We start from the raw sequence: 25,929 nt of genomic DNA, 5'->3' as shown, positions 1-25,929 counted from the left end.
ATTCTATGAGCATGGAGACAAAGCAAATTATTGGCTCACAGACTGTCAAATTGTCCTCCCAATGAATGACTCAAATACAGAAAGAATCTGGTTTAACCTCTGACCTGCTCGAAATTAATAATTGTTTTAAAGATTTTTAAAACAAGTGAGCCTCTCCTCCCACCAAGGGGGAAACCATTTGCCAACCTTTGCCACTCAATTCTATTGAGATGGAAGTCTGATCTGCCTCCCATGCATGCTGGCTGAAGGATGTCTTTTAAAACTTGACAAAAATAGGCTGTTGAGCTGTAGCCAGTCAAATTTAATAAGATTTAGAACCCAATTTCTGTCCTAATTAGTAGAACATAGTTTATATTTACACCAGACTAAGCTACTGATTGGATAATTATAACATTACATACTAAGGTCACTTTATTAGTCAATTTAATTTGTTTATTTTGGTTTTGTGTATACACTATCTTGGTGTGCTTTCTTTGTCTCAATGGACTTTTTGTCTATGTTTGTCTTTAATTATATAAAACATAAATAGAACAGAAACAGAAATATAAATTAAATAGTAAATGGTATCTTCAAGTATTATTAAGGGGCAAACCATTGCTGATTTATAGCTTTTTCAGTGGAAGGGGAGGAGATGAGCAGGGGATTTGTCTGTTGTATGTCACTAAAATGAATTTATGCTGCAGCTTTCCCTAAAAAAGTCCTAATGAGTGCTGTCCATCTCTTGGTCAATTGATTAAGAGACAGATTAACTGGTTAATTGATAAATTGAGTGGGATACAAATTCAAAATGAAGAGGAAAGTGGGGGCGGAGCAGAATGAGGGGGAGGTGTAGTGAGATGGGAGGAGCATTAAGGAGGAGGACCTGAGAACTGAGTGACAGAGATAAAATGGGTGGATACGAGGTGGGGAGGGGCACAGAGAAATTGGATTGGATTGAGATTAGGAAAGAAACAGAAGAGAAAAAGAGAGGATGAAGAAAATACCTGTTTTCTGTTGACCCTAAAGGCAACCAGGTGAGTGTCATCAGATTAATTGTTACAGTGAGACAGTCATCATGTCATACAGAACAGAAGAAAATTATATTTTGATATTTTATTTTCATATTTTAGTGATTCAGATGTTTGGAGATGTTGATGTGGGTCCTGAATAATCCAGTTAATAGTAGTTAAATCCTTTTCCCTAGGGCATTTTTCCTTCTTATCCTTTCTTCTCTTTCTGGACTGCTTTATTTATGGGGTTATGGCTTATCGGGTACCTACCAGTAGCTTGCTCCGGGGTAACTTGGCACTGCACTGAAGATGTCCTGGCACCTCCTCCTACTACCAGAACACCTCCCAAGTTTTGTACTGTGCACCAGAGCTTGAACCAAGAGCCCTTTGCCTTTTAGCCCAGTCTCCTACAGGCTCAGCTACCACCAACCTAGGGCATTTATTCTTTTCTATTAGAGAGTGTGTGACCTCTCATTAAAAAACCTCTTAAATTCTAAAAACCTGGTTCAGTGTCTCTGGTTTATAAAACTTTGAGGTTGGACTGGTTAACAAACCAGCATCATTAACCCTTGATGATGTGACTCTGTTCAAACACAAGCCAGTGTGAACTAAATTGTGGCCATTTTGGTCAAGTGTTAAATGTTCGGTGACCTCATCTTGTTTGGAGTTGAATGTTTAACATAGATGTCTCCTCCCTTAGATAATACATGCTCTATGTGTCAGAATGGCATTTCTTTTTTTTCTCCTTTAATTGAAAGAGACCTGATGAGTTCTGTCCTGATGTAGCTCTTTTTTTTGGACAATGAGTCTGTGGAAAGGTTGTTTGGTCCATCCTCTGTACAGGTCAGAACATTTCAACTGTACTGGAGTGCTGCATGGTCTGTAATGTTCCAGGTTTGTTTAAAATATGTTTGCATTTTTATAAACTCAGTCTCTTCCTTCAAATTATTTTTTCAGTTTTTCCCACAGGATTTCCCACAGATTTGATCTGACATTGCCATTGTGAACCAAGGCTCCAACTGTGAAGGAAAAAAACAGGTAACCATGACATTGTGTTTGATGGTGTGGATTAAAAAGTGGGCAGCGACTTGAATGATGTAACTTTATTGGTTACCTTCTGCCAGTCTGACCAGTATGGCTGCCCAACCCGCCACTATTGCTACATTACTGCTCTTCCTGCCACTGCTGGTTCAATGTCAGTTTGATGTATGTCGGAATCTGCGGGACTCTGAAGGGGGGCCAGGATGGGAGTTTTACGCATGTCAACCTTCACCTTCCAACATGAAAGAGGTGATGCAGATCAGAGTTGACCCCCCTGGCATCACCTGTGGAAACCCACCTGAGAGATTCTGCACACTGGTCAGTGCCACACAACTGATTGAACACAAACCTGCAGAAAGCTTGTTATTGGACCAATTTACATTTGTGTGTGTGAATGTGCACTGTAAAAAAAAAAAAAAAAAGAGAGATCCTATATTGACTCCCTGCATCAAGGTTATCTTAGCAATACATTATAATATAATACATTAAGACATTTTTCTAACCAAATCGCACATGCACATGCATCAATGCACTCAAATATATTCACAGACACCCTGCTGTGGGTGTAATTGTTCTTTTGGGGGAAATATATCTGTAAATTATTAATGTAGTGGAGCAGATATAATGAATATTAAATATAAATGATTCATTAATATAATTTCCCAAAGCACATATGCATCGACAAATTCAAACAAGCATGCTTACAGAGCAACCGAAACAGTTTTAAACTGTCATTTAGAATCATTATGATCTTGTAACCAGATCATATTAAACCATTTACATTGTTTTATCATGTGACCAACATTTAGCCAACTTTTAACTAACACTACATAACTACAGCGCAGAATCACCTGATTATCTGATTAGCTACAGTTAGCTTGCGAGCAGCTATGTAAACCAGATTAGTTGAAAGGAGGCAGCAATAGGATTAGTAATCTTATTAACATCAAAGTAAATCTTTACATGTATGTTAGTGGAACACAAACACACACAAAGTCAGGTTCTGATTGGTTGAGAAAAAGATGACACAAAAAAACAACAATCTTCATCTGATTTATTATCAATTACACATGTATAGTGTGGCATATGTTACAATATGCAGATTAACATAAATATGCAGACCCCACAGTGCAAATGCCTAGTGCTTCATGGGAAGTCCTTCATCAGTCTGTGCGTGCGTGTGTATGTGTATGTGTGTGCATGGTATATACAAATATACAAGGCACCCAATCCCCGTTGCTCCCAAAGTGCTGTAAAGTGCTGCCCATTGCTCCTGTGCCCGGCCTATGTGTGTGTTCACTACTGGTGTGTAAAACAAAATGGGTTAAATGCAGAGGTCAGATTCATTGTCAAGAATTGATGTGTGTGCAAACATTTCATTTTCTTCTTCTGAATACAATAGATCACAAAATTAAATCCCTAAGAAATTCTTTTTAGACAGGACCATGACCATGGTGTACAGGCACTGCTTGCTTCATTGTTGAAGGCTGTTGATGAAGTTGGAATTAATGGTTTTCGAGGGATAACCTTCCTGAACAGTGGAAGTGTCTACCTGCAGCCCTGATGAGAGGACTATATACGTGCAGTGCGTGCATGGGTCAGAAGACCAAAAAATTGACATGGCTACATTTGCTAACAATTAATTTCACTGAGGGATTTGCCATTCAGCAGTCAAAGCAATGTTGATAAATTGCCTATTAAAGAATTGGGCCCACCCAGACCAAATTCAAATATCAATCAGGTGTCAACAAAAGTGAGACGTCCTCATATCACCGAGCGGCTGCACAATCCGAGAGGGCGCGTGCGTGCGTGCGTGTGTGTGCGTGCCCAACAAAAGCGGGAGGACATACAGTCGTGGATTACCAGGAGCTGGTACAAATGGAAAACGTGGCTAATACTCTGATTTACTACCCCTGTGTCTGGCTTCACCCTGATACCAACATCGACACTGCCTGGACAAAGACAGGTGTCAGTGATATAATGCCATCTCTGGAAAAAGAGAAGAAATGTGAAGCTTCAAAGATACATATGGACACCTGCCTAAAACTTTCAGCCTTTGCGACAGTTAACATGGCAGCACAGTTGGATGAGAGCTACAGGACAGCTGTGTGCTCTCACAACGGTGAGGTGCCCAAGAACCTAGACCACCTTATTGGCTGTGTAAAGTTCTGTGGAGTGTTTGATTTAGCTTTGCAAGACATGGATAAAAGTAATGGAGCCAGCAACCCTGGGATTTTTTGTGGACTGGTCAATAGTGGCGGGTTCTCCTTCACCAGCCATCTTGTGGGTGCCATGTTTTACTGGCATCTGACAACATTCCCTGAAGAGGCTCTGAATACCACAGTGAGGGAATACCCTATGCTAAACAAAATCTCAGGAATTAAATTTATCTCATCTATGAAAGGGGCTGCTGTGGAGCTCTGGCCAGGTTCTACAGAGCTATAACATAAAGGACCCCTTTCTGAGACTGTGGTGCTGTTGATCAATCTTATAAGCACCGTGTTGAAGAGAATCAAGAAGTTCCTGAGAAATACAATCAGATTGGAATGTCTGAATGCATTGGCTATGATGAACATGCCCGATTTCTATGAGAGGGTAAAAGGTCACTATGCCTGCTTGAAAGAGAAGCCAGAAAAATTACAGTACAAGTGATTAGTGAGTGTGTTATTAAATGGTGAGTTTTGTTGGTATCCACATATTAAATTGTAAATAGTTGTATTGATTGCATATTGCAAGCCAAATGTTCACTGAATATGTTTTAAAGTGATTTTTTTTAGTGTCAAACCAAATAAGAAAATGGAATGTAACATCATAACATGAGCTCAGTCTTTAATTTATTATTATTTTTTCCATTGAACGTTTCCAATTATTGCAACAGTAACCCCCTCAGAAATTTGTCAGGAGCCACCACTATTTGCTAGACTGTGAACACTGTGAATATTTGACACTTCTTCAGTTTTCCAAATAATCAGGTACAGGCCTGACTAAACATTGTCCTGCTCATTGTGCTGCAGGAGAACCCATACCTGTGCAGTGATGAGTGTGATGCCTCCAGCCCTGACCTGTCTCACCCACCACAGCTGATGGGAGACAGGGAGCGGGGAGGACTCATCACCTATTGGCAATCAGTCACATGGTCCAAGTTTCCTGAACCACTATTGGCCAACATCACTCTGTCATGGAACAAAAGTCTGGAGCTAGTTGATGACATCACACTCACTTTTGAGTATGGCCGACCAACCAGCATGGTGCTGGAGAAATCACTGGACAAAGGTGAAAAATGTGATCTACCTCTTGCTTGTAACTATTTGTGCCTTTCAAAATAAAGCTGCTGGCAAATACAATGTGAAAAGCAATATCAGATCGAAGGGAATATGGAAAGTGAATGTACTTGTTAGGGGTAGGGTTATACCACAAAGAGCCAATGTTGAATTGAAATTAATTGAATTTGTTTATTTGTCAATTTCTTCACATGTACTTGACATACAAAGAAATTGAGATTGCATTTCTCACTGACAAGCAGGTTTTAAACAACAGAGTGCGCAGGCACAACAGAAACAAATACCTTAAGGCCTATCCTGTTTAACTGGTACTAAAATAGGAGGATTTAAATTACAGGATACAAATTTAACGATAGTTGTGTTTCAACAGTATATTTGGAAAGTAGTGTACTGTGGGGTAGCAGCCCTGGTTTTAAGTGTTGGTGAGCGTTTTTAGTGCAAAGATGGTCTTATAGCAGCAGTAAGGCTACCAGTAATAATGATAAAAATAATAGCAGCATGTGTTTGTAGGTTACATAGTGCAGATCAACTCTGTGAGTCAGTGATTGCTTTTAGGGGGGATTCAGGCAGTTTGTTGGCTCTGCTGGCTGGGGCTGAGGGTGGGTAGGGGAGGGGAGGGAGTTCAGAAGTTTCGCAGAGTCTGGTAGTGTGAAAGTGGAGACTCCTGTACCTCATTCCAGATGGCAGGAGCCTGAACAGGTTGAGTGCGTTTGGCTTGCATCGCTCACAATTGTGATGGCTTTGCGGGTCAGATGGGTGGTGTATGTGTCGTACAGGGAGGGGAGTGGTGCACCAATAATCCTCCCAGCTATGTTCACGATGCGCTGTAGGGCTTTCCTGTATTACCTCATAAGTACTGAATCAATAAATAGTGAGCATTTTAACAAAATCAGATTCTTGAAAATTGGAGGCAAAATCAGATGATAATTGCTGGGCATTTAAACAAAGAACTGAGAAATCCACTTTAATAATTTACTTTATCACAATATCTAAACCTCTGAATCTGAAAATGGGTCCATGTAATGCCTTAAGAGTTTAGATGTTTACAACATCAAGTGGTGTTTAAAACAGAGATGATAAAGAGATGGTCATTTCTGCCCCAGTCAATGCAGCCATTACTTTTACTTGGACTTCATTTTCTACCTGTTACCTGTAGGTTTTGATGTTTCGGTTTGGACTTCTACACCAAGTTTGCTTTCCTTTAAAGTTTGAACTAATTTTATCATTCTTAATTGAACTGGGCCTTCTTGCTCTTCCTCATCAGCCAGCTACACTCTACTCTAGTGCCAGTTCTCACCTACAGTCTCATGTTTCATAATTGTGTATATTTTTGCCTGATTTATTACACAGCCACAAAATTAAAAGGAACCATTCATAGTGCAATTACAGTGTACAATTTAGTCCAAATCCCCATGAGTTTAATCAAGTGTTCTCTATGGAGACTTACAACCACAGGGATCTGATAAATCAAAATTTATTAAAAATTGATCCTGGTGGCAAGTCAAATGGTCTCAAACATTGCAACTGTCATAAAGTTTTGCTGTACATCAAATCTAAAAAATGAGAGTGACTCACCAAAAAAAGGCTTCCAAAACATGGTTAGTAAACACTGGGTCTATAATAACTGGAATTGTTCAATGCATCATGACCGAATGCCAGAGCAGAGAATGAGAAAGGTTGAACTAACTGAAGTTTGGCATGGAATGAGGTCAAGTCCAGGTTAATTTTCCAAACAAGGCATGGAGGACAAAAATCCAAAGATCAAATTTTGGCTATGAAGTGGACTACAAACAGCAACCCAAATTTAGGTAAAGTCATCAAAAACTATGTATGAATCTGTTGGGGAGAAAGTGATCAGTTTTCTTCCCATGCTGTTGCCATCAGAGGAATGAGACGGAAGCTTCAGTTTACTTGCTGCAAGGGCAACCACACGTCTGCAGTGTGGGCTACAAGTGTGGGCCCTGGTGAGGTTTATTCTTATACTAGCACACGAACATGTAAGATTACAATAAGCGTAAGTGTAAACGTCATATGATAAAGCATAAGCGTCACATGATAAAACAAAGCATGATATATACAAAAGGAACATATAAGAAAATGGGGGATGGAGTGTCACAGGATGTTCAGGTTGTCCCCTGCTATCCCGAGGTGATAGAACATCAGCTAAAGTAGGTCAGGGTTCTGGTCAGGAGTGATAATAAGTAGTTACAGCATTGTTATATGAACAGTTTGAACCTAAAAGAATCCAGAACAAATCAAGGACAAAAACAAAAAGAAACCTGGATCCTCACAAAAGCTTCAACAAGTGGACATACATCATAGATGACTGAGGCTGTAAGTTGTAAGAATTTGTTGATGTTTCAGGTGTAACCTGGCAGCCATATCAATATTACGCTGATGACTGTCTGGAGGCTTTTGGAATGTCACCCAAAAGGGTCTCTGATTTAGCACCAAGTAACTTAACCCGGGTCATTTGTACTGAGCAGTACTCTCGCTGGGTTGGGGCAAAGGTAGGTGTTTATTTTCCTACTGGAACAGTCTCATTTCAGGACTAAATTATCATGATCATGACAACATTGATATATCATTGAAGCATTAATCAATATTTGTGCAATGAGACAGTTTACTTGCTCAATGTGTTTCACCAACAGGAAGAGAAAATTGTTGTATTTGAGGTGCGTGCTAGGTTTGGAGTGTTCGCAGGTCCAAAGTTGATCAACATGGACGCCTTGTACACCCGTATGGAGATCATGAAGAATCTGAAAGACTTCTTCACCTTCACCAACCTGCGGTTGCGACTCCTGCGTCCAGCACTGGGAGGAACCTATGTTCAGAGAGATAACTTGCTCAAATACTTCTATGCAATTTCAAATATCGATGTACCAGCAAGGTAACATCTAAATTTGGTAAAACGTGCTATGCTACTTCCCCACCCCTTTGCCAAAAAAATCTATTTAGATTTATTTAGCTAGAGGATGTCACAGTCACATATCTGGGATATTTACAGAAACCCAGCTGGAGCGGGAGGTTCTGACAGAACTTCTTCATACCCCCTGATAACACTGTATCACAACCATTCAAGAACAAATGCTGGACGAACATTCAGCATCATTCTGACTTAGTCTGACCTGATCTTTGTAATGTTAAATGAAAAATAGTGCTCCTGGAAACCTTTATATGAGCGTCAAAGGTCAGATCCAGCTCAACTGTTACTCCAAAGTTCCTCACAGACAAACTAGAGGCTAAAGCCATGATCCTCCAGAGTCCTGATGAGATTAGCTGATCATTAATATGCCATATGCATATCATGCAGACCATTTTCACTGTAGAAATGTATTTCAATAACAAATGTGTATGTCTCCTGCAGGTGTAAATGTAACCTCCATGCATCTCAGTGCATGTTACGTGATGCAACACTCCAATGTGAATGTGATCACAACACAAGTGGACAGGACTGTCAACGATGCAGCCTTGGGTTTGAATCTCAAAGCTGGAAACCAGGATCATATCTGCCTCTGCCCAAAGGCACAGCCAACATCTGTATGTACCTGAAAACCTCCAAATACATCCAATGATTACATTTTTAGTGAAACTGAAAAATTTTTCATGTTTTAGACAACTATTTAATTTTTCCTCTACACACTGATCCTTTCACATGTTTTACAGGTGAAGCAACAGAAACAGCAGCCAGTAAGCACCCCTGTTCAGCTGGTGTCTGGTTTTCTGTCTGTGTGATCATCTGTTCGCCCGTGCATGAACACACCTTTTTTCTGATCATGTCTGTCTGTCACACTGACAACAGTACTATTGTTGTCATTGTTGCATTATGAGATCAAGACATAAGCACCAGTACAACAAGCTCAGATACCAACCAGTCACAGTTGATAGATTTAGGACTATGAACCAATGATAAAATCAATTCATACCTCACACACTAATAGAACCTTTTTAGGGTTCAGTTGTATTTGTGGATAATGATAATTTCAGAGTATATCTTTCAATGAATTAAGAATATATTGCTATCTTCTAACAACAAAATTTGATGATTTAGGTTAGTTAATAACAGTGCGCGCGCACACACACACACACACACACACACACACACACACACACACACACACACACACACACACACACACACACACACACACACATCCTTGTACTTCTAACTTTGTGAGAACTGATAAGCTTTTACAACACCCGTATTCTAAGCCTAGACTAAAACCTATTCTATTTAATATTGTGATTGGTTATTTTCCGCCGATCTTTACTACGTAAATGCTTAGAAAAATGTCCTTTTCACACTGGGAACAGTCTGGCTGTTTGTGAGCCAGGTCTGGAGTCAGGCGGGCCTCATTTATACCTCAGTATACATGCTCTATTTGGACTAGCTCCACTTGTTGGGTTAGGGTTTCACAGTAACTGTGCTGGGTAGAGTCTGTGTCTGACAGACTTGCAGTATTTTCAACAATTCATTTGCAAAAAATGTTAGCTCATGACCTAGCATGCATAAAGAAGATCATTACATCAAACTCTTGTTAATTATCATTTAGATATTATATCAACATTCCATCAGAAGCAGGAGTGTTAAGGAAACACTTCCTAATTGTAAAAGCAACTACCTCTCTGAAAATCAAAATTTCACACTCAATGAAGTTACGGTAAATGGTTGTAAAACTAATCAGGGCTTTGCTGAAACAAAGACTGTTTTAGTAAAGTCGATTTCAACAGGTCAAGGAAGCATACCACTATGAACTATAATTAGCAGGAATTTAAAGGCGACAAACATAACACATAAAACAACAAAAGCCTTATCTGCAGCTTTAAAGTCTGGGTTGCGTTTCTCATATTTAACTAAAGCAGAGATTTCCAGTTTTTGGCCTTCTGACATATTGCTTAGCATTCATGGAAAAACAAAAACTAATGTAACTTTTCCTCTCTGACAGTGGCTGGTGACTCAAACCCAACAGCTTCTATCAGACCTTCTGCCACATCAGATGGAGTTACTGACATTGTTAGAGACACTACTACTATCACTTCTACATCTGAGACTACTACGACAACTTCTACTGACAATATTTTAGGTACTGCTACTACTGTCACTGCAACTGGTGGTTCATTCCTTAATGATGGTATTGTCACTGCCAGTACAGCTTCTGCTAATACACAGAGTACTACCACACTTTTAATGTATGGAGTGATCAAAGATGAAACTTCGACAAGCACTCCAAATATTCTTATTGTCAGAGGTACCACTGATACCTCTGATTCTGTAGAAACTACTAGTAGTACTGATAATGCCATTGTATTTGATGCTGAGAGTGTTTCTAGTATTAATATTCCCATTACTAACACTTTATTTTCGACTTACTTTATTAGTACTAGTGTTACTGTTACCGTTCCTAATAAAAGTTTAGATTCTGCAACAATGGTTGACACAGGTACTGCAGTGGCATTTCCAGACTTAACTGATACAGCAGTACAAAAAGCAGACACAGCATCCGGGAGCTCAGCCCTGGGAACTGGTGACACAGTTCCTATACCACTAGGGACTACCACTGCTTGTGTGACTTGTTATACCACTTTCACCAGCTCTGCCACTGCTACCTCGTCATCGGACAGCACAGACACTACCATCTCTGGGACTTATGCTCCAAACGAGATCATCAGTACTACCCGACTGAATGATGGTACTGAAACATCAAGAGGAGCACCAACAACAGCAGCCATCCCAGAATTAATTCCACGCAGTGCTGAGCCTCCCTGTAATTTGGCAGTAGACTGTTCATTCACAGCAAGAAATGAGAGAACTTTTCCTTCAGATATTCCAATGAAACCACTACTTCCTGATGTATCTGTCATGCCAGAACTTCTGTCAGTACTAATCCCCGATATCCCTGTGGAAGTACCATATTCCAGTTTTCCACTGCCAGATATAAGTTGTTGTGACGTACCTCCAAGAGTGCCCAAGCTTAACATATCTCCCTCCGAGGAAGGCCAACTTAATATAGCCCTACCTGATGTGCCTCTTTTTAATGAAACACTTCAAAGCAAACCTTTTACAAATGAACCACCTCCAGATTCACCTTTAATAACTATGTCTTCTACTCAAACTCCTCTGTATATAATTCTCCCAAATGTACCTCTTCCAGACAAACCTCTGCCTGCTGTATCTCCCAAAGAACTTCGCTTTGATGACCCCTCCACTGATGTATCTCTAGTGGATGTACTAACTCCAGATATACCTTCTCCTGCTGTACTTCGTCCATATTTACCTCTCCTTGATATACCTCCAGAAGTACCTCGTCTTGATGAAATCCCTCCTGACACACTTCCCACTTATCTGTCTCCTGTGGATGTACTTACTCCAGATATATTATCTACTACAGCGCTACTTCTAGATATAGTTTCTGGAACACTTTCATCTAAGAGCCAAGACAATCTACGTGAGCCTTTACTAGATGCAGTGTCAGCTAAAGTTTCTGTTGTGTCCTTAATGTCCTCTTCTGAACAAGTTGGACACAATGCTGTACCAGATAAAACCATTGATCAGCCTGATTCCGTAATTGATTTGCCCCCTGTGAAATTCAACTTCTCTTTTGTGGACGTTTCTAAGTCATTTGACCCCGTGTTAGATTCTGTGCCAGTATTCGTTGATGATCCTCGGAATATTTCAGATGATTCCAGTGCACCTACTAACCATCTTATAACAAAGCCTTTGGAGTCTGGCTATAACTCTGTTTTGGAACAGCCAAACAATGACAAAGTAAATGATGAAACTGGATCTATGGGGCTGATTTCCTCTTCCCAAAACAGTGAAAGTAAAAAATACAAGCTAGATTTAACCCAAGAAGAAGAGTCACTGGTTGTTCAGGCGGAAGGACAGTCACCCACAGTTGTATCAACACAAGAGTCAGAAAACAAAGGTCCTGAAGACAAGAATATAGAAGACCAGAATCAAGAAACAGGTAAAAATGTAGCTCAGATTGGTGATGTAATACGGTGAAAATCTAGCTGATGAAAATAAAGATTTTCCATTTCTGATTATTCAGTCACTGAGCCCAATAAGCAAACTAAAGACACTGGTAGAGAAGAGAAAGATGACAAAGGCTATGAGAAAAAAGGTATGCCACTGGCCGTTATTAGAAGTGACATTAGTATTAGTCCTAGCCCTAATCATAGAACGCATAGCACCATAGAAAAAGCACACCTGGTATATCTTGGTGTTTACCCAAAAATGAATTTGATAAGAATGAGCAAAAGACAAATATCAGTTACAGAAATTGATCTGTTTACCTTTGTTGTGTACCGTTTTTGTGCCCAAAGCAACACAGAAGATTCTGATTCCAGGGGGTTCAAAGTTCAGTCAACTGTCCAAAATTGCCTACATCAGCTTCCAAGGTAAGACTACCTTGGCACGTTCAGATGCCATTGACCACTACAGGATAGGGAAAGTGGAGATGTCCATCTCCCCGTAAGCAGTCCATACCCCCCCACTCAAAGTTAAATACATTTTTCGTTTGTTAAAATTAAATAAATAAACAATAATAAAAACCTTCCCCCGGAAACTTGCTCAAGCCTGAACTGTCTATTTCTCTGTACCTGTTTTTACAGTTTGGTCTTGCATTCATCAATGGTGTTGATTGGGTTGATAGAAATTCTTCCTAAACAGATATCACAAATCAACAGGAAAAATGCTAATCAATAATCAGTCAAAAATCCCTCTTCATTTACGTCCCTTTTTTTGTAATTTATTCTCTGCCTTTCTCTCAATTGTCTTATGCCCAGATTGTGAGTGTAACGATCACTCAAGTCGTTGCAGTTACATTGATTTCATCAATGTCGTCACATGTGTGAGCTGTAAACACAACACACGGGGTCAGAGGTGTCAGTACTGTCGTCTTGGGTTCTATAGAAATGCTTCACTTCCGCTCAGTGATGAGAACGTTTGTGCTGGTCAGTAATGCACACATTCAATATTTGTTATCATTACAGTGGTTTGTGAATAATTTTGGTGTTTGTACAGTGTGTAACTGTGATGAAGAACGCAGTGTTTCCCCTCACTGTTCGGATGATGGCATATGCCAGTGTAAACCTGGGGCCTCAGGGCGTCGTTGTGACTCCTGCCTACCTGGATATACCTGGAGAGGTAATGGATCAGGCTGCACAGGTGAGCTGTTGCGACATTTCTACAACTACAGTGCAGGTTTTAATTAAACTAAATTAATTAACACTTGATCATATTGTGCTCTCAGAAAAGATGTGTGATGAGGAGAATTTGATTTGTCGGAACGGAGGAACGTGCATTAACTTTCAGCGTTGCATGTGTCCCGACAGCTTTACAGGCATGTAACGCACACGTTAATTTAATTGTTCTGAAGTTTGATGTTACAAGTTAGTGAGCAGTCTAATGGCTGGGTCTGGTAATGTCACATTTTCAGGTGTGTTTTGTGAGAAGAGCATCTGCCTTAAGGAGAACAGCTGCCTTGATGATACAAATGGCTCCTCTACCACTCTAACTGTACAGCTTTACCTGCTGACCCTGGGGGTTATATCATCTACCTTCTACTGACCACTCCTTCTCTTTAAAAACAGGGTCTCATATGTCACACTAAGTTAATTTGCACATTCAGGAACAATAGATAGCACCAGCAACTAACAACCCACTCTCCTGTTCAGTCATATCTGCAGAGACATCACATCGAATCAGTAGCATATCGGTGCAAGTCAGGAATCACAGCATTTTTATTAGTCGTCTTGGAATATACTGCATTCAGTTAGATTTTACTGTAGCTGAAGCATATGATGTTGATGAGGTAAGTATCTCTCATCATAGTCATATTTCAACTCAAAATAAACTAATGGATTCTCAGAGATTATCTTAACATCCGTGTAGCTTGTTTGTCATTCGAAAGGTGAAAATTAGTTCCTCAGCACTTACTAGCCTACATGATTCAGTTTAATTTTGATTGACTTTAGAAATTGCTACTTGGTGGTGCCCGTGGTCATGGCATTCAAATCCAAAAACATTATTGAAAAGTATCTGTATATAACAGTATGCTGTATATAAATTTTGTACAGTTTTGTTAAATAAAGCCTTGATTATATTCCAGCCTTTGGTCTCATTGCTTAAGTTGTACTTGCTGAAAACATTTTCTATTTGTGACATACATATGTACAGTATAGAAGAGTCCTAGGGTCACTCATGATGGGAAAAGAGAGAGGAAGAAGATTTTGACTTTACCTTGCACTTCAAGAATAAAGACAAAAGGTTGAGGAAATGTGGAAATGCAATGTCGAGGATAAAGGCAAAAGGACTTTGTCTTAAGTTTGCTTCAGATTTGTAGCTTTCTATTCAGCAGTCAAGGGGGAAATTGATGCTGATCGACTGTTCCTCCAGCACTGAACTCTGACAGGCCGATATACAGTATTTATTTCGGAAGTCGGAGCTGGGAATAACGTCACGGACGAGTTACCAGCGTTCCAGTTACAAAGTCGGAAAAGAAGATGGTGATCTCCGCGAAAGCGATTCTCGCGCCGACATGTGGTCCTTCTGCAACTTTTAAACTATGTGGACGAGGAGGAAACACAAAACGTACCCTACTTTTTCTCTTGGTGTTTACAAAAGGAACCGAAGGGTGAGTGCTCCGGTTGTTGAGGATTCTTCGACTTTCCGAGTAGGAAATCCGATTTCGAGGGGGAGGACTAGTTGAAATTTCCGACTTGAAACTCGTAAATTCATTTAAATCATATGGAAAACTGTTTAACACATAATGTATATTTTAATAGTATGAGCTATACAAATGAAAAGAGATAGAATAGCGATAGTTAATTATATATGTGTAAGGATACATTTTAATGCGACAGGAATTTACGTCATTTGACCGCGACACTGATTTACTGGCAAAATGAAGCCCTTCTGTCGGACCGGAGCGACCTTATTGTTTGGAGCGGGACTCGGAATTTCAGTGAGCCGCCTGCTGAGCATTAATGGCGTTCAAGACGAAGAGCAAGAGGCCAATCTGCTGAACCGGCTCCCAGTGGTCCCGGTGGTCCAGGCGTCGGAGCTGACAGTCAGTACGCGTGCATATTGGTACCTCAATAGAAGAAAGGGTTACACATTGAGGGAAAGGTCATCGATGGAAGAAATTCCCTTTTCTAGGCTTTGATCTTTCTAAGTTTAGATTTGGACGAATTAAGGACGGTTCCGGGCAAATTCTGTCCAGGAATACCTGTAATATACATTGGAAAACTGAACTGCTTTGTAACCCACAATTAATTATTTTGGCACTGTTTTATATGACATAAAGGTCAAATCAACTTATTTGTAGAAATAGTCGCTTTCCCCTGAATTCTTGCGGACCATTTTGACAGACTAAGCAGAAAATTTACTGGCTGGACTGATTATTGATCTGCCTTCATAATGTACATTTATGATTGTTCATAATGGGCCCACATAACTTAACCCATCTACATTAGTCTATAAATAAGTAAATAATCAACATTAAAGTATCAACATTTAAGTAGAAAACACACCAGCAGAGTACATTTATTGTACTGGTTTCTGGACTGTTCAGGTGACTCATGGAAGCTCAGCTGTGGTCATGAAATATGGTTTTCCTTCACTGGCTAACATCAAGACCAGAGAATCTTACGTCACGTCCTATGACCCACGTACACGGACTGCATCCTGGGTTATTGAGAAACTGAATCATTCCTCCCTGCATGGCCCATCGAACAGGAAGTTCTGTGATTTTAAAGAGGATGAGAGGTGAGCTGAAAGGTGATATAGCAAGTCTGTAAATTTGTGTACTTATCTGTGTCTACACCCCCCCCCCCCACACACACACACACAGTGTGCACATTTTTCACAGAGCAACCAGTGCAGACTACAAAGGGAGCGGATTTGACAGAGGACACCTGGCTGCTGCAGCCAATCATAAATGGAGTCAAAAAGCCATGGAAGACACATTCTATTTGAGCAATGTGGCCCCACAGGTAAAAACATGTAGCAGCAACATCTGTAATAGCTGAAAAGGACAACCAGGGCTGATGTTCTGTTCCTACTAGAATCCTCACCTCAACAAGAATACCTGGAACAATCTGGAAAAACATTGTCGCTCTCTTACCAAACATTACATGAATGTCTACGTGTGCACAGGACCCCTGTATTTGCCCAGGTAACCTCAGAGTTTTTATCAGCTGTGTGAAGCTACAACTCACAACATGTATATTTCTTAGGCAACAAGCTGATGGGAAACTCTATGTTCAGTATCAGGTCATAGGGAAAAACCAAATTGCTGTGCCAACACACTTCTTCAAGGTGAGTCCTCCTTTTTGGGTCATTTGGTTGACTGTTTCATGAGGCACTAACCCAAAGTTTGCCTCCTCAGGTACTGATCCTGGAGAAGGCTGATGGCAGTGGGGTTGAACTTCAATCCTATGTTTTACCAAATGATCAAGTTGAAGAAAAGGTTCCCCTGGAGCATTTCTTAGTTCCTATTGAAATGGTTGAGCGAGCATCAGGACTCCTGTTTGTCCATAATATCATGAAAAGGGCAAGCAGCCGTCAGAAAATCACAGCCAACAGATGAACTATAATTCCCAGAGTGCATAGCTGAGGCTGCAATACCCACAATCCCCCTCTGCTGAGTATCTACCAAAAAACTCTAAACTTCATGTTAAAAGGTTTCCATTTTAAGATTTTTTTCAAATCTGTTTTTTGTATAGGAGCCCCATAGAAAGCATTTCAGTTTCTAGAACTATTTTCCAGATGTACCCCTCTGTGTGTTCACACCTCATTTAGCACAAAGGATTATAGTAAGAAGTCATTTAAATCTTACTTCATTGAAAACTTTACAATTTAATAATTATTAATAAACAAAGTCATTGAAGTACAGAAGCAAGGCTATATGCTCCAGCTTCTTCAACAGGTGAGTCAACAAAGTGCTGACAGCCAATTACTGAAACAGTGGTGTGCCTTGGTGTCCACATCTGTCCTATTTGCTGTTGTCCAATTCAGTGAAGTCTTCCTCATTTTCTGAGAAAATGTTTGAAAATAGGTACATGCTTCCCTGGTGCAACTCCTGCTGTGTCTCCTGCTGCACCTCCTCGGAGCTCAACATCCTCAGTTTGTCCTTCAGGCAAGGGATGATTTGTAGCTGCAGGAAGTCAATGATCTCTGATAAAAGAGGTTAATGTTAACAGCAACCTGATATACAGAGCCTGTATTTTGCTGCAGTACAGACCTCCATAGGATAACCTAGTCCAGTTGGGAACTTTGGAAACTTTCAGTCTGTGGAACACTTTTTGAACACAGACGGAAGTGGTGTTACTGCAAAAACAAAACCAGTTACTAGTCTATTCTATGTGCAGTTCAGGACAAGAGTGAAATAAGGCGACAACAAAAATGCAAAAGAGCTTTCACAAAAGCCGGCATCAACGCTGAAGCGGAACCGGTCGGTGAGTCTGATTCAGATGATGAAGAAGAGGAATTCGGGATGTTGGACACTGAAATAGCGCAGCTGTTTAATTCAGATACAGAAGATGAACACTTTGATGGTTTTGTGGTGGAAGAATTAACATTTTGTTCAAAAAATGTCGAAACTCACCGTTTTACTGCCGTTGTCATTTTCTACTCTATGTTTTAGCATGTGCCTAATAATACTGTGCGCCTTATGTATGTATTAAATACAGATATCGCACTCATAACTGAGACTGCGCCTTTTATTACAGTGCGCCTTATGGTCATGAAAATATGGTAATACATCTTAAATTGTTATGGTTTTGCTATATTCGGGTTGGAGCTTGAGACCTGTATTGCCAGTGATAGCTGTTGTCATTTTTGTGCATATGACAATAAATATCCTTACCCAATAAATTCAGTGATGTCTTCCCAGCTGATGTCTGCTAAATCTTCCACATTCATGTTATACATCCTGAAACACAGGTATGGTGCAGGTCCTGTTCATTCAGACAGGTAATGATAAAACTTCATGTGTTCTTCACTGCAGAAAATAAAAATACCAACAGTTCAGGTCAAGAGAAACCCAAAATCATAACTCCCCAAATCTATGTTCATTATTTTACTCTGTCAGTTAGAACATGAACTTTGAAATTGGATTTCAATTGTATTAATAAGGGTATATGAGTGTCGTGAGCTTACGTGTTGATGAGATGAATTTTGAATTTTAGTCTGTCAGCTGTTGAGCTGAATCTGCTGCCACGTGAAGATAACTTGGTCTTCAACAAGTCAAACCTGGAAAAACATAGAATCCTGGAAACCTCCAAACAGCAGAAACACCCTAAACGACTAACTTTCGGCTTCCTGTGTGTCAATGCAACTGGTTGTTCAAATTTTTTCTGAAAAAATTAAATAAAATACCCTTGAAAGTCACATTTTTATTAAATTATATCATCCTTGAATTTGTTGTTATTCTACATTTACATTTCAGTCATTTAGCAGACACTTCCTTCCCAAGTGACTTACACTGAGACACAATCAAGCCGGCATGTATTGTAATTGAGATCAATGTGGAAAAACACCTGGTACAACTAGCAATTATCAGTGCAGAGCTAAGGAGAAGGAACGAGGAGGGATATAAACAGGATAGATGGAAAGATGAGATATGAGAATGATAAGTGCTGAAAGGAGAGCAGGAGCTCTCAGAAGAGCTGTGTTTTCAAGACCTTTTCAAAGATGAGGGGAACAAGGTAAAAGAATAGTCTGGATTGCCATCCCTGTACAGATGGCTTTGCCAGATGTTCATGTGAGGAACGCAGCAGAAGAGGGTCCATGTAGTCAATGTACAGATCACCATGACTTGTATCAGCAGCTGGGTGGCATGTTGGCTTTTTCTGATGATGAATAAGGCAAAGGGGCACGACTGGGAGACTAAAGCTACATGATCAGAAAAAGTCAGCTGCTCATCAATTATGACTCCAAGATTTCAACAGCCTTGGTAGGACCAAGAAACAGAGTACCAATGTTGATATCAATGTTGTAATGAATGGATTTCTAGGGTGAGAAAACCAGGATTTCAGTTTTTCCAAGGTTAAGTTGGAGGTGGTGGAAATGACAGGCACAGCTGAGTGTAATCTGCATAGGAATTCATTCTGAATTCATCTTTATTTATTGTTACAATCAAATATTGTCTCTAGGTGCTTTAGAGAAACCCTGACCGAGGGAACAGTGTGACAGAAACCTGTCAGGTGATCATGTTTCTGTAGCCGGGCAGCCTCATTCTATGGCAGATGTGATAAATTAGTCCGAAGTCTAGAATAATGACTGTAACTACAGAATTACTGATGATAAGCTTTTTCAAAAAGGAAGGTTTTAAGTCTAATATTAAAGTAGAGATGGAGACGACCTCCCGTACCTGAATAGGAAGCTGGTTCCACAGCAGGGGAAGCCTGGTAGCTAAATGCTTGGCCCGCCAGAATCTTTAAATGTAGAATTGGAGGGGGGGCATTTAACTCCTAACTCCTCCAGGTAGGATGGAGCTATACCTTTGATGATCTTGTAGGTCACAAGAAAAATGTTAAAACCTATTCAAGATTTAATGGGCAGGCAATGAAGAGATGCCAAGGCAGGAGTTATGTGATCTCTTTTGTCAGTACCTGTCAGAACTCTAGCTGCAGCATTTTGAATCAGCTGGAGGCTTCTCAAAGAATTATCTGGACCTCTCGATAATAAACAATTACAATAGTCCAGCCTGGAAGTAACAAATGCGGATCTAAATTTTCATCATGCCATGTCAATAATTTCCTAATCTTTGCAATGTCTCTCTAATGACAAAAGGTGCATTTTGAGATGGTTTTTATCTACGGGTTGAAGGCTGTCTTTAAGACGTCTGTAGCTTCACTAACTGAACTCTGTGTCCTCTGGTTTCATGGATAAATATAGTTGTCATCAGAATAGCAATAGCAATTTATTCCATGCTGCTGAATAATGTTTCCTAAGTGAACATGAATATGTACAATTGCTCCAAGTACAATCAACATGATGCGTCAATACTGTTTACATGTTCTGCTTTTGGAGCACCTAAGAGCCACCATGAGCACTGGGTGGTACACGCAACCAACATTTATTGCAAGAGTCTCATGGTGGAAACAGCCAGTCACACGGCAACTTTTTAAAATAAATCCCCATTTAGGGTTTTGTGCCCGTCCATGAGTTCTGTCAGATACATCAGCATCGTGACATCTCCACATCTTTACAATATAATTGACCATACTAAGTCACAACCAGCTGTTGTTTGCAAAGCTTCTACTTCCAATTTTGCTAAATATAAGTGAAATGTTGGAGATCACATTGGTCAACCCCCTGTCCAAATGCTCTTGTAAGTGAACTTACAACTGAGGTTGGTTGTTCTGGCTATTTTCGGACTACTTTGAGCAGATTCTAGTCAAACTGCAGGATCCACATGCATTTTATGTAATCAAATTACCCCAGGAATTCGGCTTCCTTCTGTGCACATAAACGCACTTTATGATGCACCATATCCCAAAGGTGCTCTATTGCATTGAGGTCTGGTGACTGTGGAACTTGGCCAGAGTACAGTGAACTCTGTCACAGTGAGCTTTGTCATATGGTGCATTATCCTGCTCCAAGTAGGCATCAGAAGATGGTCCACTGTGGTCATCAAGGCATGAAAATGTCCAGCAACAATATTCAGGTAGGCATTTAAATAATGCTCAATTGGTGCGTAGGGGTCTGAAGAGTGCCAAGAAGAGAAATGGTTTGCTGGAGAAACTCATCACCTATCACCAGTCTATCAAGCTGCCAATCACTCTTGTTATCTGCCCCCTCCCTTCCCTCAATTCATCCATCAAGAGGAGGGTCCCACATAAGCACCTTGAGGTTTCTGTAAAGCACCTTAAGACTATTCCGGCTGTAATTGACGATGTATAATGTCGAACTGGAGTGAATTGTCTGACGTATGTGCAAAAAAATGCATTTCACTGTGCATTGGACTTCGTGCTTGTGACAACACACTTGGTCTGAAAACCCCCCCCACCAAAGTGGGTTCATCAATCAGCAGGTGTACTGACCACTTAAGTCGACATTGGCTCCAAGATCTGGTTCCGACCTGAAAGCTGATCTTATTCCAGGGTAGGTTGTTGCATAGCTGGTCTCTGCTTAGAACAGACCCAGCTGGACTCTGCTGGACCCGACTCTCCAGGTGAGCCTTCAGAGCCTGCATTAACTTGGATGTCTCTTCAGGACTCCAAGAACCACGATTTAGAGCTGGGTGAAACATTCCAGAGTTCAACATGCATGACTGATGTCAACTCTAACAGGATGCAACAGAATTTACAGAATGTCTAAGTTCTTACAGATGTGGGAGAAACGTTTCTGTAGAGAGTACACGCTGCGGCCCATCTTCTTTGAGATGATTCTCCAGTTGTTACCATAGAGGTTCTGTAATTTCACCAGAGAATGCAACTCTTCTTCTGAGAACCTGTAAGAGACCACATGACCATGAACAAATTGGACTAGGCTGGCTGAAGGTTGAGTAGTCCTCATGCTTCCTCTATCATCCAACATTTATGAAACTCATTTTTGCTGAAACATCAGCATGTTCTAAATTCACTGAAGAGCAATGGCAACAATAAAAAAAAAAAATCTGGAATCGAAAGGCAGGCACACACAAACAGCTACACAAACTCCAGCTCGCTCGTGAAAAACGTTGTGTTCGCCTTAAACATGTCGATAAGCTTTACTTTACGCATCTTTCAGATCCTCACAACAGTAAGGCAAGTACAGAAAGGAAAAGACATACAGTAACTAACTAAAACATGGAGTGTAAGAGGATTTTTTTTCCTGAACAGTTACAAATGTGAGAATATGTCTATAATTACTGAATTGCAGGGCAGGAGTTTCATTTTAAGTCTAATTTTAAAGAGGTTATTTTTAATACATGTTTTTAAATAACATTTAATAGCCTTTTAATTGAATTGACTGTAAACTGAAACTTCTTTACATGAAATTGGAAGAAAACACATGACCTTCCCTTGTGATTCCTCTTATCAAACATCTTCACTGCTCTGGTGTAAACCTGCTGACATGTGCGAGGAACTCCTTCAGCTGGTCAGATAGACAGAAAGGCAGACAGTTATTCTTCTATGTTGATTTCATAATAAGCATGAAAGGATGAGATGGAAGAGAATGCGACATTCAAGCGATTTCCCAGCAGGACAATTATGAAATTGAAATGAGAAATGAATTAAATAAATTTACGCTCGCCAGCCAGAAGCATTGCCCAATCGCTACCCAACCAATATTAATGAAAAAATCTCACATTATAAATATAGTTATGGGTTGTCTTTATATGAGAGGTTCAAAAGAGATTTATGATTTAGGTTCAATGATTTATGACTTATGCAATTGTTTATTTACTACACTCATTTTCTTTTTTATATGTAATGCAAATATGAATGTTGATGAGACATTGTTATTTGAGTAGTGATGGGTTAGGTATAAATAAGTTTATACTTCATCTTACTCTCAAGCTTATGCTTCATCCTACAGGTATGATGGAGTCTTTAGAACGTACCCGTGTTTTATTTATCCTTATTACTTATCCACAAAAAAAAGAACCCAAAAAAAACAAAACAATTATGTCTTCATCAGCAGAGAACTTAAAATGTTTAAATAGTTTTTCCTGCAAATACATTTATGTACAGTTTAATCACTCACTATAGTCTTTGTATTAATGTTTTTTCCCCATGATGCTCCAGACTAAAGTAGGATGAAGCGTATTTTCATACCAATCCTTGTCAAGAAGTGATGTTGTATTTTCAGCCGTTTGATTTCCTCTTCCTGCTCTTTAAACCTGTGAGGAAACAGCAGCTGCTTGGCTGAGCTGATGCCCGTCAGAGACAGGAAGTCTAGGACATTCTGCTTGATCCGCAGGTTTTCCTCCTGAGAACACCGCCCCCAGCGCAGAGACACACCTGTGGAGCACATACAGGTGTAACAGTACCATACAAGATCAATGATCCAATAGCTTTAGCATTCATACCTTGTTGTTTGAAGTTCCTAAAGCGTTGCAGGTCATATCTGATCAATTTATTAATGTTATCTGCTGATCTCTTCCTCACATCTGGAATAAACTCCTGAAGCTCATCAATCAGCAGATGTCTGTGGTCACCCGTCTCCAGTCCTTCATGATTCTCTGACGTCATGTCTATCAAACAGTCGTCTTTCTTATCCTCTTTCATCACTCCTACCTGTGACATTGACTTGCCCTCCAGTTGTTTCAGATAAATTTTATCCATTTTTCTTTTTTTCTTCCCTTCACATGTATCGCTATCTCTCTGTTTCTTCTCCCCTCTTTTTTTTATTTTCTGCACATCATGTTTATCCCCACTCTCTCTTCTATTTTTTTTTTTTTTCTTCATTGTAATGTTTTCAGCTTTCTTGTCCAGTTTTCCTTTTATTGCCTTCCCAATCTCTCGAGTGGCTCCAGCACTCTGCTGCTCCTTCTCTGTCTCCTCTTCTCTAGTTATTCTTTTCTTTTCAGCAGGTGTAGTAAAAATCTTCCTGTTCTTCTCTTCTTGTTCAGGTGTGTCAATGTAAACATACGGAAAACTTCTTGTTTGACTTTCTGACATTTTCCGTTTCTTCTTTTTTTGAGTGGAGGCAGCTGAAAAGTCGGGAGGGGGTGTCATCATGAGGATGTCGATGTTACTGCAAACAAATACCATCACAAGAAAATATGCAGTAAATCAATCTTCATGTTGCTTTATTCACTGCACATTCGAGACATTAAAATTATTTCCCAGCAGGACAAATATAAAATTGAAATGAATGAAATAAATCTACGCTGGCCAGCCAGAAACACTGCCCAATTGCTACCCAACCAATATTGATGAAGAAAGTCTCAGTTTAGGAATATAGTTATGGGTTATCTTTACATATGTGAGGTCTCAATGATTTATGACTTGCATTTGTTTATTTACTACATTTATTTTCTTTTTTGTAATTTGTTATGCAAATATGTACGCTGGAGAGACAGATTGTTATTCCAGTAGTGGACAAGGGATAGGTATAAATAAGCCTATGCTTCATCCTACTCCTTCTCCGACATGTTGTTCTATAAAGTTCTACTTTGTACATTTGCTGTAATTTCCCATCAATGATAGATTCAAGATTCAACATATAAACCTTGTGGTTGTATCTGCCAGTTGGTTAGGTTCACATTTCCATCACAAATACAACACAAGCATCACTTCAGGACTTGGTTGAACACAAATTAGTGCAGTGCTGCTAAACAAGGTGGAATTCTATTCATATGTTCCACTTGAACAAAGATAGGCAATATGTGCAGTCTTGTAAAACAGAACATTCATCAATCTATCAGATGCACAAACCCCTCAAGCTGACAGATGACAGTTGGAGTGTAATGGTAATGTAATAAACAGCTCACACCTTTACTTCATTTGCAGAAATGTGCTACTACTGTGTTGTGTGGAGAATCTCCAGAGTCTCCACCTCAATATTTACCTGGTTACAGCAACCTATCTATAAAAGCGCCTCAAAGAAACTGAGGGAGAGTCTTCCAAAATTCCCTAGACCAAGCACTCCATGTCTGCTTCACTAGAGCAGCAGCTTGCACCTGAGGGTGTCAGCAGCAGTGACCGCACCTTTCCTGGGTCCGAGGTACAAACGCTTGAGGTTTATATCTGGAAAAGTTAACAACTCAAAGCTGCTGAATCCCAAGAAACTGAGCAGATGGCAAAAAAATAATAACACAAAGTGATGCTACAATGTGGAAACAATAGACATACTGTATGTCCACCCCTCCACATCGATCCCATGGACTGGTGGAAAACTGACAAAAACAAATATCCCCAAATGGCAAAAATAGCAAGGGCATACTTGTACCCAGTGTATCTGTGCCATCTGAGAGGGTGTTTTCCACAGCTGAAATTAAATTACCTGATTCATGACAACGGAAACACTTGCGGTTGTCACTAGCTGTGTGCGTTGGTGCACTTTTACACGCAGGCTTTGACGACTGTACCCTTCTAGACTAATTAGGTTTAGAGTGTTAGAGTTTATTGTGGTTAGACACATTTATTAGGATTAGACTCGTTATTAGGGTTAGACACATAATTAATGTTAGACACTGTTAATATGCATGTTAAGGCATGTTACCCGACACGACGGAACCCAAGAGGTCCTTCACCTCCACCAGTTACTGCTCAGTAATTCGACGGGACGATCTCAAATGTATAATTTGTGTAGCCGTTGTGTCTTTGCTTACCTGTTTCTTTGTTCTATCAGCGGATAAGACAGAAGCTGTCACGCTTGTCCGATTCTGAACGGATCCAGAACCACAAATCGAACAAGAAAACGAATCGATTTCATCGTTTCATCAGTTTGATCTACTTCCGTAAGCTGCACGTGTACGTAAACTTCCTGTTTGGACAAACGCATGCGCAGGAGAAATTCTTTTTCTTTTGATAGTACATAAAGAAATGGTGTGCATTACCGCCATCCACTTGTGTGGAGTGTGGATACGGGTCGCTACTATCCTCATTCAACCCTTCTCCGTTAAAGAAAAAGTAAATCCGGTCGATAATATATATTCATTTTTATCGGAAATGTA

General features: G+C 40.0%; 3 protein-coding genes across 9 annotated transcripts; 2 read left to right on the top strand and 1 right to left on the bottom strand.

The window, feature by feature from the left end:
- Positions 1-909: 909 nt before the first annotated feature.
- On the top strand, positions 910-13,883 carry LOC130525993 (netrin-G2-like). Its single transcript, XM_057033307.1, has 16 exons — positions 910-1,013; positions 1,947-2,027; positions 2,114-2,348; positions 5,045-5,303; positions 7,676-7,821; positions 7,963-8,201; positions 8,679-8,851; positions 8,978-9,001; positions 10,258-10,395; positions 11,464-12,279; positions 12,364-12,435; positions 12,638-12,712; positions 13,100-13,267; positions 13,338-13,481; positions 13,567-13,656; positions 13,753-13,883. The coding sequence occupies exons 3-16, from the start codon at positions 2,124-2,126 to the stop codon at positions 13,881-13,883; spliced, it is 2,700 nt and encodes an 899-aa protein (XP_056889287.1). The 5' UTR covers positions 910-1,013; positions 1,947-2,027; positions 2,114-2,123.
- Positions 13,884-14,604: 721 nt separating this feature from the next.
- On the top strand, positions 14,605-18,191 carry endog (endonuclease G). 3 transcript variants are annotated; one of them, XM_057034282.1, is made up of 6 exons: positions 14,605-14,949; positions 15,889-16,082; positions 16,168-16,309; positions 16,382-16,491; positions 16,553-16,634; positions 16,705-18,191. In XM_057034282.1, exons 1-6 carry the CDS (start codon positions 14,881-14,883, stop codon positions 16,903-16,905), a joined length of 798 nt encoding a protein of 265 aa, XP_056890262.1. In that variant the 5' UTR covers positions 14,605-14,880; the 3' UTR covers positions 16,906-18,191. The 3 variants fall into 3 exon arrangements, with proteins under 3 accessions (XP_056890262.1, XP_056890263.1, XP_056890261.1); XM_057034283.1 differs by lacking the exon at positions 14,605-14,949 and adding an exon at positions 14,969-15,279; XM_057034281.1 differs by lacking the exon at positions 14,605-14,949 and adding an exon at positions 14,972-15,384.
- LOC130526504 (transcription termination factor 1-like) lies at positions 17,155-25,764 on the bottom strand. Of its 5 annotated transcripts, none has more exons than XM_057034252.1 (10): positions 25,585-25,764; positions 23,338-24,005; positions 23,084-23,269; positions 22,322-22,400; positions 21,650-21,774; positions 21,365-21,560; positions 18,477-18,569; positions 18,184-18,249; positions 17,560-17,645; positions 17,155-17,492 (listed from the first exon to the last, which is right to left on the bottom strand). In XM_057034252.1, exons 2-10 carry the CDS (start codon positions 23,987-23,989, stop codon positions 17,311-17,313), a joined length of 1,665 nt encoding a protein of 554 aa, XP_056890232.1. In that variant the 5' UTR covers positions 23,990-24,005; positions 25,585-25,764; the 3' UTR covers positions 17,155-17,310. The 5 variants fall into 5 exon arrangements, with proteins under 5 accessions (XP_056890232.1, XP_056890235.1, XP_056890234.1 ...); XM_057034255.1 differs by having other exon boundaries at positions 17,560-17,616; XM_057034254.1 differs by lacking the exon at positions 18,477-18,569.
- Between the last annotated feature and the right edge of the window lie 165 nt (positions 25,765-25,929).

This window comes from Takifugu flavidus, chromosome 5 (assembly GCF_003711565.1).
Source record: "Takifugu flavidus isolate HTHZ2018 chromosome 5, ASM371156v2, whole genome shotgun sequence".
In the NCBI taxonomy this organism is placed as follows: Eukaryota; Metazoa; Chordata; class Actinopteri; order Tetraodontiformes; family Tetraodontidae; genus Takifugu; species Takifugu flavidus.
The sequence above is the reverse complement of the archived record's forward strand: the minus strand, read 5'-3'. Positions and strand labels throughout refer to the sequence as shown.